This window comes from Spermophilus citellus (genome assembly GCF_964194105.1).
Source record: "Spermophilus citellus genome assembly, chromosome: 6".
Taxonomy (NCBI): Eukaryota; Metazoa; Chordata; class Mammalia; order Rodentia; family Sciuridae; genus Spermophilus; species Spermophilus citellus.
This window is the reverse complement of record NC_138187.1, coordinates 7,312,445-7,325,395: the sequence shown is the minus strand read 5'-3', so window position 1 is coordinate 7,325,395 and position 12,951 is coordinate 7,312,445. Positions and strand designations below refer to the sequence as shown.

At 50.3% G+C, this 12,951-nt stretch overlaps 1 protein-coding gene across 1 annotated transcript; it reads right to left on the bottom strand.

Annotated features, from left to right (window-relative positions):
* Positions 1-27: 27 nt before the first annotated feature.
* Positions 28-12,795, bottom strand: ECI1 (enoyl-CoA delta isomerase 1). Its single transcript, XM_081299264.1, has 7 exons — positions 12,674-12,795; positions 12,476-12,574; positions 6,556-6,683; positions 3,249-3,395; positions 2,189-2,310; positions 1,921-2,099; positions 28-509 (listed from the first exon to the last, which is right to left on the bottom strand). Exons 1-7 carry the CDS (start codon positions 12,723-12,725, stop codon positions 343-345), a joined length of 894 nt encoding a protein of 297 aa, XP_081155390.1. The 5' UTR covers positions 12,726-12,795; the 3' UTR covers positions 28-342.
* Positions 12,796-12,951: the final 156 nt, after the last annotated feature.

The window sequence follows — 12,951 nt, the reverse complement described above, 5'->3', positions numbered from 1 at the left end:
CCAACAAGCAGGCAGCCAAAGGTCAGGAATGGGACAATGTGAGGACTTTATTCAGTTTTCCTTTGGGAAAAGGGACACTCAGTGTGACCTTGTCCAGGGCCCTGAGCAGCCTACCTGTCATTCAGTTCTAAAGTATAGATCCTATCTGTCTACCTGGCAGAAACATGGCCATCGGTGGTGATGGGGCCTTGAGACTCAGGGCTACAAGGAGCAGGACTTTCTGTCTAAGATGAGGAAAACAAAAGCTGAGAGGACTTTAAAAATAAAAAAATACCTTGTTTAAAATCCCTTTGGGACCACTAGGCCCCCACAGGGCACAAATGACCAAGTGGCAGCCTCACCCTAGCCTTTCTTTTGTTTGAGTTTTTCTAAGTACACCTGCAGGGATTTCTGGATGGAGTCTCTGGAGATGAAGTTGATAAAGTTCTGGAGGTCAGCCTCGCGCTGTTTGATCATGTAGTCCACTGTGGCCTTTCGCATCATGATCTTGGTCAGCTGTCGAGCGTAGTCTAAAGAAAATGGGATTCCCTGTGAAAACCCATTTTTGGAGATAGTAGGATAATTCCCAATCTTTCTATGAGTGTTCAAATGGAAACTCTTCTAGAGAACTTAGAAAACGCAGATGAGCTGAGCATGGTGGCACACGCATGTAATTCCACTGGCTTGGGAGGCTGAGACAGGAGGATTACAGGTTCAAAGCCAGCTTCAGTAACTTAGAAAGGCCCTAAGCAACAGAGAAACTCTGTCTCAAAAAATAAAAAAGGGACAGAGATATGGCTCAGTGGTTAAATGCCTTTGTGTTCAATCCCTGGCACTGCCCCTGCCCCCCAAAATAAATAGAAGGAAGTCACCTGTTTCCACTGATTTCTCCAAAACACAATTAGAATGATATTGTAAAAGTTGCTTTTTAGCCTGTTATTTTCACAGAATTTTACTATTGAGAATATTTTCCATGTCACTAAATATTCATTGTTTGTTCCTATTGGGAGGTGGCAAACTGGCTTCCCAAGAGATGGGGGGCGGGGGCCACTGGCTCCTAGAGATATGAATGGTCTTTGCTGCAGGGCCACTTGACAGGGGCCTGTGGCCTCTCACACTGACCAATAGCCTGGCTCTTCACGGACAATGTCTATGGTCCCTGCTCTGTACCATGGTTGAGGTGACCAACCCTATTTCTATAAACAGACTGGGAGATTCCCTTTGTCTTTGTAGTGGGCTGAAGAGCAGTGGGACCCCAAAAAGACTGTGCTCAAGTCCTGACCCCCACTCCAGAACCTGCCAAGTGACCTTACTGCCCAAATTCCAACCCCACTCTAGAACCTGCCAAGTGACCTTACTGCCCAAGACCTGACCCCATTCCAGAATGTGCAAAGTAACCTTCATGGAAAAAAACCTCTGCAGCTATAAATGAGATGAGACCCAAAGGCTGGGGTGTGGCCCAGGGGTACAGGCTTGTGAGACTCTGGGTTCCACCCCCAGCACTGCAAAAATAAATAAAGATGAGATCATCCTGGATACAGAGAAGGCCCTAATCTGATGGCAGGTGCCCTGAGGGGAGAGAGGAAGATCTGAGACACGGGGGACAAGGCCACATGAGGAAGTAGGCAGACTGGAGCAATGCAGGCACAGCTGAGGAATGCCTGCAGCCACCTGCCTGTCCAGCTGCTGGTGGAGCTCTGATGGCACTTTGATTTTGGACCTTGTCTCTAGGATCGTGAGAGTAAATTTTCTGTGGCTTCAAGCCACCTAGATGGTCCTGTGTCATGGCAGCCCCAGGGCACCAACACAGCCTGCTGTTGTGAGCAGCCCTGTACACGTTCAGGACGTTCACAGAGCTGACCTCACCAGATGGGTCGTCTGAGGAGAGGAGAAGGTAGAGGGAGGGTGCTGCGGTCCTGCTCGGCTCCCCTTGCTCCTCACCTGGAATGGCCATCCACTGGCTCATCATCGAGAGTGCTGTGCTCTGCACCTGATCCTCAGGCACCACCTGGTCCACCATACCCACCTGGAGGGCCTCTGCTGGCGGGAAAAGCAGCCCCAGCTGTAGAGCACGCTCTGAGGCTCGGTGCCCGATGGTATTCACCAGGGTGTCTTTGAACCTGGAATGTAGATACCTGCTTACTCTGGGGCTCCAAGGAGGGTGTGTTCCGTCCAGGGTCAGGTAGTGTGGGAACAGTCCTGGCCTTACCAGAAAGGGGCTATGATGCCCAGCAGGGTCTCGTTTAGTCCTATGACGTACTTGGGGTTGTCCGCCAGTATGCGGTAGTCGCAGGTAAGGGACATCAAGCAGCCTCCAGCGGGGGAGGCTCCCTGCAGGGAGAGGCCAGACAGTGAGGGCTCTGGAGGTGCTGCTGTCCCAACAGTTCCCTAGGGGGCCAGGGCCCAAGGATGCCCCAGGACACCCCAGGAAGGGACTGGGGGTGGGCATGAGCTCACAGGGTACCCCAGCACCCCCTCCTTGGGTGCTGCATCAACAATCTGCCTTGAGAGTGCATGATGGAGAGAAGAAACTGGCCCTTCAGGGCTCAGTAGCAAGGGTTTCTGCAAGGGCTCAGGTTTTCAGGGGCCAGAAAAACACTTGTTAACTTCTTGTTGTTGGTACTGGAGATGAACCAAGGGCCTCGCACTGAACCCAGTCCAGCACTCTACTACTCACCTACACCCCCAGCCTCTTTTATTTTGAGACGGTCTTGTTAAGTTTCCCAAGTTGGCCTCAAACTTTTGAACCTCCTGCCTCAGCCTCTCAAATAGCTGGTGATTACAGGCTTGTGCAACCATGCCCTGCTAGAAAAATCACTTTTCCTAAACCTCTGGTTAGGAAAATAAGTGGCTTTCCCCAGGAACCCAATTTATACTATGCCACCAGCATCTCTTCCCTCCCCTGGAGCACAATGATTCCTGAAGATGACCCTGTCCCCTCCTGCAGCCTCTTGTCTTCCCCAAGACTGGCTGAACAATGTTTCCAAAATGTAGATTTGGCCCACCACTCCCTCCAGACCCAGCCTGCAGCGAGTGGATCTTTTTTTTTTCTTTAAGATACACTTTTTTATATACCTTTATTTTATTTACTGTTTTATGTGGTGCTGAGGATCCAACCTAGCAATGTGCTAGGTGAACGCTCTATTGTTGAGCCACTACCCCAGCCCTGGGTGGGTCTTTTTCCATTTCTGGCCCAGGTGGTGTTGGCCCCCCCACCCTAGGTTAGTCCCAAAGAGCCACAGATGACCCTGTGGGGTGGGTACACTCACATTGATGGCGGCAACCAGCACCAGGTTGGATGGGTAGAGCCTTAGCCACAACTCCTGCACAGCCTTCCAGTACTCAGCGTAGTGGGCTGGGTTCTTCCCGCACATCTCTGTCAGGTCCAGGCCAGCTGAGAAGATGCCAGGACGGTCCTGGGGGGAGTGGCCAGGGCCAGGATGTGATGCTCAAGGTGGCAGGATGCTGCCCGCAAAGAGCCTAGACCTCCCCCTGACCCAGCTTCCACTTCTCAGTTTCAAACTGGAAAAGACAGAACAGGGGTCTGGCACTGCCTCAGAGACATGGACCTACCAGCTCTCTGCAGGTGTGTGCACACACTTGTGTATATCTTGGCACACATACTCTCTGCATGTCTGTGTACGACTCTGTGCACACCTGTGTGTTCACCTCCCTAGGCCAAGTTCTCTGTCATTCAGACTGAAGAACTCAGGTAGAGTAAGGGCTCCTGACAGACCCTGGAGGGGGTACATGTTTTTGTTTACCTCCAAAGTATCAAATGAGGCCCAAGAAGTGCTGGGGGTAGAATAATCTAGAAGGCATCTGCAGTGGAGGTCCCAACACAGCTACCCAGGAGTGGAAGAGAAGCTCCTGGCTGGACAGTAGTGTGCATCAGGGTCTGCACCAAATCCTGCATTTGGTCAAGGATTTGGGGAAAACCCACACCTGGTGCTCCTCTGAGGCCTCAGCACCTCCTCTCTATGGGCTGGAGCTTCTGGCTTCTGGGGTGGAAGACTTGTTATGGGGCATACCCACCCCACCCCAACTCCCAGGAGCACAGCTGGACAAGTGTCTGCCCTGTGCCATGTGTAACCAGGAAGACATAGAGGTATGAAGGGAAGCAGCCACAAGGTGTGGAGCGAGCCCCCTCAACAGGTAGACATGCATCGTGTGTGCATGATACGCCTGGGCTGATCATGCTTCTGTTCCCGTGAAATGCATTCCACTTCTGTAACTTAAAAAGAGCCAACAAAGACGAAAAGATTAGTGACTGATACACTAATCAACTGCTTCTACTGGGAAATAGGTATACGGGACCCCTCATGACACCCCCTGTGCTGGCTGCAGAAGACAGCAGAGGGGACAAGGCAGAAGGGATGACAACCATTTGGCAGGATAAAAAACAAAACACAAAAAAAAACAATATCCTTGAATGTGGCCTTATGTGGAAATAGGTCTTTTTTTTTTTTTTTTTTTTTAACAGAGGTTTATTTAGGAAAGTAGATACAGAGTCAAAGGAGAACAGGGGCCATCAAGAGAGGCACCTTTGGGGTGGAGCAAGGAATATACATTCTCTCCCGAGGGAGAGAAACAGGGTCTTTAAGATACTATCAAGTATTGAGGAGGCCAGACAGGATTAGGGTGGGTCTTAAATCCAATGACAGGCATCCTCATAAGGAGAGGGACATTTGGACACACAGAGGAAGAGGCTATGTGAAGACAGGAGAGATCAGAGTAACACTACCCCAAGTCAGGGAACCTAGGAGCCACCAAGAGCTAGGAGAGAGGCAAAGGATTATCTCAGGGAGCCACCAGAGAAAACCAGCCCTGTTGGCACTGTGATTCTGAATTACTGGCCTTTGGAACCTTGAAGGTAAATTCCTATTGCTTATGTCACCTCAAGGCAGCCACAGGACACTGACAGGCCATTCCATGATCATTAGCCGAGTGCCCACTTTGGGCCAGGACTTGTGCTGTGCACACACCACAAATGCACTGGCTATGCAGGGAGAGATGGCGGTCCCTGCCCAGCACAATGACTTTGGGAATGGGGAGGCAGCAGGCACAGCACACAGCACCCACTCTTTGCATGGGTCAGGTCTTGGTAAGGTGCAGCTCTCCTATTTTGTTTGGAAGGTCCTACATTTGGTGACAGGGCACTCTCTCATTTTTAGAGCACAATAAAGACAATGTCATGCTGACATGACATATGGAATGGGGCTACTTCAGGGGTCATCCAGGTGAAAGGTTCCTGTGCAGGTCATCTCCAATTGTTGGAAAGCTGGTAGGGGGAGGCTTCCTTTCATACTGGGCCTGGAACCCAGGGCACTCTACTACGTCTCCAGTCCTTCTGAGAAGGGCCTCACTACGTTCCCGAAGCTGGATGTGAACACATGAACTTCCTGCTTCAGCCTCCTGAGCAGTTAGGGTCGCTGGCGAGTGCCACTACACCCAGCTGCTCTTTGGAGTTTCCAGAGGCTCACACTCTGCCTCATGTGTGAGTCCTGCACAGAGCACAGAGAACCTCTCCTCACAGCCAGAGGGAGCCTTCACTCTGCAGCTCCACTCCACAGGGGCACACGTCAGGCCAGCCCAGAGACCTTCACAGGCCTGTCCTTGGTGGTGATTTTTCCCCTGCAAGAGGATGCCTGGCCCTTTGGGGCTGTGACAACAGTGGCCATGACCAGGACTACCTGAGGGCTTAAGAAGGCAGGTACCTGCCAGGCTATCTGCTTCCTGAACCTTTCCCAACCACAGGGTGAAGAAGTCCAATGGCTGCTGGCCTGGGCCCTGCACCACAGTGCATTAGCTTTGGAGGACACTTGTGCTGTATGCCTCTTCATTTGAAAGGTGGCCCCAGTGGTTCCATGCTCTGATTGCCAGTCCTGGCACCAAGCAGGGACATGACATCCCTCATTAAGGTCCCCAGTGCAGCCAGAGGTCAGGCCTCAGTGGACTGTCACAACCACTACACATGCTCCTCTCATGGGCTCCTACTACCCCTCCTGGCCTTAGTGACAGTTTCCATGGATGCCATTCCTGAGTCATCTGTGTATACACTTGGAGGCAATGCTGAGCTTCCCTCAAGGATTCAGATGGAAAAAGTTTGTCCATGGGGCTGGGGCTGTAGCTCAGTGGTAGAGCTCTTGCCTACCATGTGTGAGGTCCTGGGTTCGATCCTCAGCACCACATAAAAATAATAAATGAAAAAGTTTGTCCTGAGAGTGTGACCTGAGACCCACCAAAGGTAATAGGTGGCTCTCAGGATTCATGTACCAGTGGTCTGGTCCGAGGCATCTAGGAGCCTGCCACCAAGTTAGCTCAGAGTTGCTTCCCCATGAGGCAGCCTAAGCATGAGGCTGCCCCTGCTGAAATCTCTTGTCCTCACATGGTTCTGGCCCTAGTTGCTGAGCACCATGGCTCCCCAGCTCTGCCACTGCGTGAGTGGCCTATCCTGTCTTCAGGAGACGCCCTGCCTGGGCACACTGTCGTCATGGTATCTGTGCTCCCTGGAGGCTTCAGCCTCTTCCAGATTCCCCTGGGCCCAGAGGACATGGGCCTTGGACAAGTACCTACCGACGTCAGGATGACGCCGCGGAAGGTCTTGTCGTTCTCCAGCTTCTCCAGGCTGATGACGAACTCTGTCAGAAGCTCCAGGCTGAGGCTGTTCACCGGGGGGTTCCTCAGCTTCATCACAGCAACCCCTGGAAGAATGAGGAAGAGGAGCCTTACACCCAGCACCAGCCGAAACCGACAGGCTCCACCCTTGGCCCAGCCATGGGGAGCCTCATGGTCTGAGGTTTTAAAAACAGGTGAGCCGGCGTCTGGGGCTGTGGCTCAGTGGTAAAGCACTTGCCTAGCACATGTGAGGCACTGGGTTCAATTCTTAGCACCACATAAAAACAAATAAAATAAAGGTGTTATGTCCATATACTATTAAAAAAAAATTTAAAAAAACAAGTGAGCCAGGCCCCATGACACATGCCTGTAATCCTGGGCAGGCTCAACATTTTCCATCCTCCTGCCTCAGCCTCCAGAGTAGCTAGTATCTTTGGCATACACAACCATGGTTAGCTCATTAATGTCTGAACTTGAGGAACGTGCCACTGTGTGGGAAGAGCACACTTGGCTTATTCTTGGCTGACAGATGCTTGGGTTGTTCCCTTCTTTGGTTATTAAACAATGCAGTGATGAACATGTAGGCACACATTTTCTTTAAACATGCCTGTTTTCACTTCTCTTGGATATATGCCTTGACGTGAAATTGCTGGATCACATTGGAAATTCTGTCAAACAAAGCTGTAGTTGTTGTTTGCAGTACTGGGGATTGAACCCAGAGGCGCTTTACCACTAAGCCACATCCCCAGCCCTTTCATTCTTTGAGACAGGGTCTCACTAAGCTGCTTAGGGCCTTGCTAAAGTGCTGAGGCTGGTCTGGAACTTGCAATCCTTCTGCCTTGGCCTCCTAAGTGGCTGGGATCATGCCTGGTTGCACTGGTATTTCATATATGAACAAGATCTCAAGTCCCCTGCATACTGTCATCAGAACCCTTGAGGATGAAGGTGCTGGGAGCTGCCTCTCCTCCTTGGGTCCTGGGACAGGGAGAGACACATCCTGGATACCTGTGTCAGACATGGATAGATCAAATGTGTACTAAACATGAATGATGCATCTGGTCCTGAGGCAGGGAGAAGGGACAGTCCTCATCATCAGGACTACAGGCCCCATCCCTGCCATCCTCAGATTACTGTGTGCTACAGAGGTCCGGGACCCCAAGAAGTTGGGATTCAGGGTGGGAAAGGTGAGGATGTGAAGCATGGCCCTGCTAGCAACTTCCAGTCCCTGAGGTGGCTGATCAGGAGGCCCTGGGCCTGTGAAATGAAGCTCACTGTGGGCAGGCAGAGTACCAGATGCTACCCTAGGATGAGCCCACAGTGCCTATGGCCCAGCTCTGGAGCATGACACCCTGGAGGTTCCCTTTCTATCTCCGTCTGCCTTCCAGGCCCATCCTTGCCCAGAGTGTGCACTCTGCAGGCTCACATCAGGGTCCCTGGGGCCTCCCTGGCTTTGTGTGGCATGGTGCCTGCTGATGGTGTCGAGAGAGCTCCCTGACTCTGGGAAGGAAAAGTGCTGAGCAGAGACCCTTGGGGAAATCAGGGAGATGGGATACCCAGACATGTGGATGAGCCCCACAAAAGCAAGGTGGGGAGGTAGGAATTGGTCCCGCCTGTCCTACAGTAATGCCTATACTGTTAAAATACCGTTTTGTCCTAATAAGCAATCCCCACACCATTTTTTAAATTTTTATTATTACTTTTTTAGTTGTAGTTGGACACAATATCTTTATTTCACTTATTTATTTATTTTTTAAAAATATTTATTTTTTAAAAATATTTATTTTTAGGTGTAGATGGACACAACACAATGCCTTTTATTTTTATGTGGTGCTGAGGATCGAACCCGGGTCCCACCTGTGCTAGGTGAGTGCTCTACCGCTGAGCCACAATCCCAGCCCCTCACTTATTTATTTTTTATGTGGTGCTGAGGATCGAACCCAGGGTCTCACACGTTCGAGGCAAGCGCTCTACCGCTGAGCCCCAGCCCCAGCCCTCTACATCATTTTAACAGTTAAAAGTTGGGGGTTGGGATTGTGGCTCAGTGGTAGAGCATTTGCCTAGCATGTGTGAGGCACTGGGTTCGATTCTCAGCACCACATATAAATAAATAAATAAATAAATAAATAAATAAATAAATAGTCCACTGAAAACTATAAATAAATAAATAAATAAAAAATAAAGGCCCATCAACAACTAAAAATATATATTAAAAAAAAACAAAACAAAACAAAACTTGGCATCTGCTTTCCTTTCGTGAAGACCAACAAAAAACAACTTTAAAAAACAAAACTGTAAAAATACTGCCAGGAGCAGTGATACACATCTGTAATCCCAACCACTCAGGATGCTGGGTCAGGATCATCACAGATTCAAAGACCAGCCTGAGTAACTCAGTGAGACTATGTCTCAAAAAGGGCTGGAGAAAGGAGGATGGGGTCCCCTGGGTGGTCTCCCCACAGCCTAGCTTCAGAGCTGCTGTGACTGAACTGTGTGTCCTTAAACAGACACGCTGAAGTCCTGTCAGCTGCTTCCTGTGCATGTGACCTTATGAGGAAAGAGTGCTTTGCTGATGTCACTGGGATGTAAGCTAGGAGCAGGTCTTACTCGCCCTTGGTCCAACAGGACTGTGTCCCTGTAAGAGGAGAGACTTGGAGCAGACCATGGGAAAGCAGCAACTGCAGCGATGAGTCTGAAGCCAACGAACCAAGGACTGCGGCAGCACCAGGGGCCAGCAGGGGCAGGAAGATTCTTCCACCAAGCCCCCAGAGGGCATGTGGTTTTGCTGCTACCTTGACTTTAAACTTCTCGACTCCAGAACTGTGAGAATATTTCTTGTCACTTAAGTCTTTTAGTGTGTGGTACTCTGTACTTGCAGCCCCAGGACACAATGCAATCATTGTCTTCCAGGTGCCCAGCAGCCCTGGGCAAACCTTGTCTTTGGGGACAACGTGCCTCAGGCTCCCAGGAGTGAGTGCACTCATGCGTAAACCTGCTGGTGGGCACTGAGGTTCAGCCCCTTCACCTAATTTAAGGAAGCCCCACTCGAATGCAGACATGGCTCTCTGGCAAGGACTCCAGTTAGAAGTAAAGGTTTCCCTCAAAATTAAAAATCTGTCCTGAAATCTAATCCAACACCATCCAGCTGCCTGTCATTTCCATTCTGGGCAGGAAGTAAGTGCCTCTTCATGTTCTGCCCCAAGCTTCCAGAACAGTGAGAGTCAATGAAGATCACCTCCTAGGGATCTGGGCCAGGACTCTGACCTTGTATGAAAGGACAGTGGGTCACAGCTCTCTGTGGCTGTTCTCACCAGCCTGTGTTGTATCTGCCCCGTTTGTACTTCATCAACATGCTTCATTCCCCCTTTTTCTTTTTTTCTAATAGCAAGTCCTGAGTCCTCCTGGAACATAGCCTTAGTTCCTTGAGGAGCGACAGAGAAATCTGAGAAACAGATGAGCAAGGAGAAACACTAGTGGGGGCTCAGGTCACATTCACCTAGGGACAGGGATTGAAATGTGGGGGTCAGATATCCTTACTCATCCATGGGACATTGTGGCTGCAATGGCTCCAGTTACCTGTTCTTACCTCCTGCCCGAAGGGCAAGCCCTCAGAACTCCTGGAATACCACACTCATTTAAGGAGCATTTCTCAATGAGGACTTCAGTCTCTGGTTTGTCAACACAGACTTTTCTCTGGGAATGGAAACTAAGTCTTGGTGGCAAATGGGCTCTTTTGGAGACTTGGATTTATGAGGAAGAGGTAATTATTATCCAGCTACAGGTGTACAAAAAAGAAAGAAGCACCCCAACCTTGGTTGGGAAGGAAGTTTCTGAAATGGACTCTGAGGTTGGGCAGGTTATTCAACACTGGAGGAAAAGGTAAAGAGGCCAAAGGTGAACATGAGCTAAAGAGATCTGGAAGAACTTAGCCATCACATGGTAAGTAAACACATAACCAAATTCCTGGCACAAAGTAGGTAACAGACAAATGCTTTTTGAATGACAGGCTCAACAGAATCTAGAATCAACTTCAATACGGCTCTTAAAATTTTTTTTTGTAGGGGTCAGTACTAGGGATTGAACCCAGGGGTGCTTAACTATGAAGCCCCATCCCCAGCCCTTTTTATTTTTTATGAAACATTTTTTTAGTTGTCAATGAACCCCTATCTATATGTGGTGCTGAGAATCAAACCCTGCACACACGCAAGGCAAGTGCTCTACCACTGAGCCATGACCCCTTCCCAGCCCTTTTTATTTTGAGACAGGGTCTCCTAAGTTGCTAGGGCCTTGCTAAATTGCTGAAGCTGGCCTCAAACTTCTGATCCTCCTGCCTCAGCCTCCTGAGCTGCTGGAATTACAGATGTGTGCCACTGCACTTGGCTTAAAAATGTTTAAAAAAATATATAGATAGATATACATGAGGATGCTACAGTTTGTGCTGCATTTTTTTCAGAGGAAAGTAAATCTAAAATACCCCTGTTATGCAATGTTGTGGGAATGGCAAAATAGGCCAGAAGCTCTTCGTCCTTCAGGATGAATTCTGTTTGCAACCATTGAATGTGCAGCAAAAGGACTTTCACCAAGACTGAAAGAATCTCATTTATTTTCTGTGTCTGTGAGGTTCACATTAAGTCTCACTGCTTATTCTTTAGGATGTTCATTTTGAAGATTAATGAAGTTAAAAAGTAGGAGCTCAAAGGAAGCATTTTCCATTACGGAATCTTCTATTTAGTCTTTGAACTGAAAGAGTAAAATAAAAATGTACTAAAAAAAAATTGTTATCTGGTAACACCCCACCCCCAGTTTCTTTTCTGGGGGGGAGGGGCGTTCCTGGGGATCTGAGGGGTGCTTACCACTGAGCTACCTCCCCAGCATTTTTTTGACATTTAAAAATGTATAATCCAGAGGCTAGGGCTGTGGTTCAGCAGTAGAGCGCTCCCTAGCTCGTGCAAGGCGCTGGGATAGATCCTGAGCACCAAATAAAAATAAATAAATAAAGGTACCGTGTCCAACTACAACTAAAAAAAAAAAAAAAAAAAAAAAAAAAGTTAAAAAAAAATGTAAAATCCAGTGGTCTCACCATGTGGTGCAGCTGCTGCTATCCATTCTAATAGTTTAAAATGTGCTTTTTTGCACTTTTTGTGATATATTCATCTGTCACAGAAATGGACCCTCTGCTGGACTCCAACCCAAGTCCCTCTTCTCCTCGCTAAGACAGCCCCAACGCGGGAGACCTGAACCAAGGTTGGGGGCACAGGCGCAGGGAACAGAGGCCTTGACCTGCAGGTGCTGGTTCAATGTGGGCGGGGCTGAAGGCCATCTTGGGCAGGAGGAGGTGGCTTCCCACAGAGATCCAGCAGGGCTGCAGCCCGTCCTGTGAAACTTTGTCAAGTCTCTTCTCTGCGCTCAGCTCTACCTCCTCGGTAGAAGGAAAGCCTTTCTCTTTCAAAAGTGCTTTCTGTATCCTGCTGGAGTTTTCCAACGTGTTCTGACGCGGCTAGAGCGATTCCATTTGTGGCTCCTGGTTTTAATTAGCAAAGCGCTTGCCGGGTTTTGGCCAGGTTGGAGTCGTAAGAAAAAAGAAAATATTCTAAAACTCTTCCAAACACTCTCAACTAATAGCTTAGCTAACAGCTCACATCCCCCGAACTTTAAAAATGGAAACGCTTTCGTCTTCATAATGAGCAAGACCTACCTCCTGGGTGGAGTGAGTTTTAAACGGAACACGAGCGCGCGCTGGGAAACCCGCCAGCGTGCGCGCCAGGCGACCTTTCAGCGAGGCGCCCGGGGCACGGCGCAGACTTGCTGCGCGCTGCGGCTCTCACCCGCGCCCCGCCGCAGGTCGCCGGGCGGGGCGACTCGGGCCCGCCCGCTCGCTCACCTGTGGCCGCGTCCGGCTCCACTAGCACCCGGTGGTTCGCGAAGCGCCGAGCGCCGTCCCCGCCGCCGGCCATCGCCTGCGTGCGCCCGAGCCGGGCACCTGCGAACAAGTGCGGGGTCGGTTAGCGCTCCGCCCCGGCCCCTAGCCCCACCAGTGGCACCAAGACCACCACTAATGGCACCCCCCTGCCGCACGCACCCGCGTAGAGCAGGGCGCGCGCAGTGACGCGCCTTCCCGCTGCCAGCGCCATATTGACTGGGCGCTGGGTCGCTGCGCAGCGTGCAGCCCAACCTCCCGGGCCAAGGCTCCTCCTCCCGCCGGCCCCGAGCTGGGAGGAGCTGGGCTCAGCGCGGGACACCAGGAGGGCCGACAGAGGCGGTCCTACCTGTGCGGGCAGTGCATGGCCTGGTAGTGTTGGGCGTACTGTTTTGTTCCTCATCCCCTGAGAATTTCCATTTCTCCAGATCGAGGTAAAG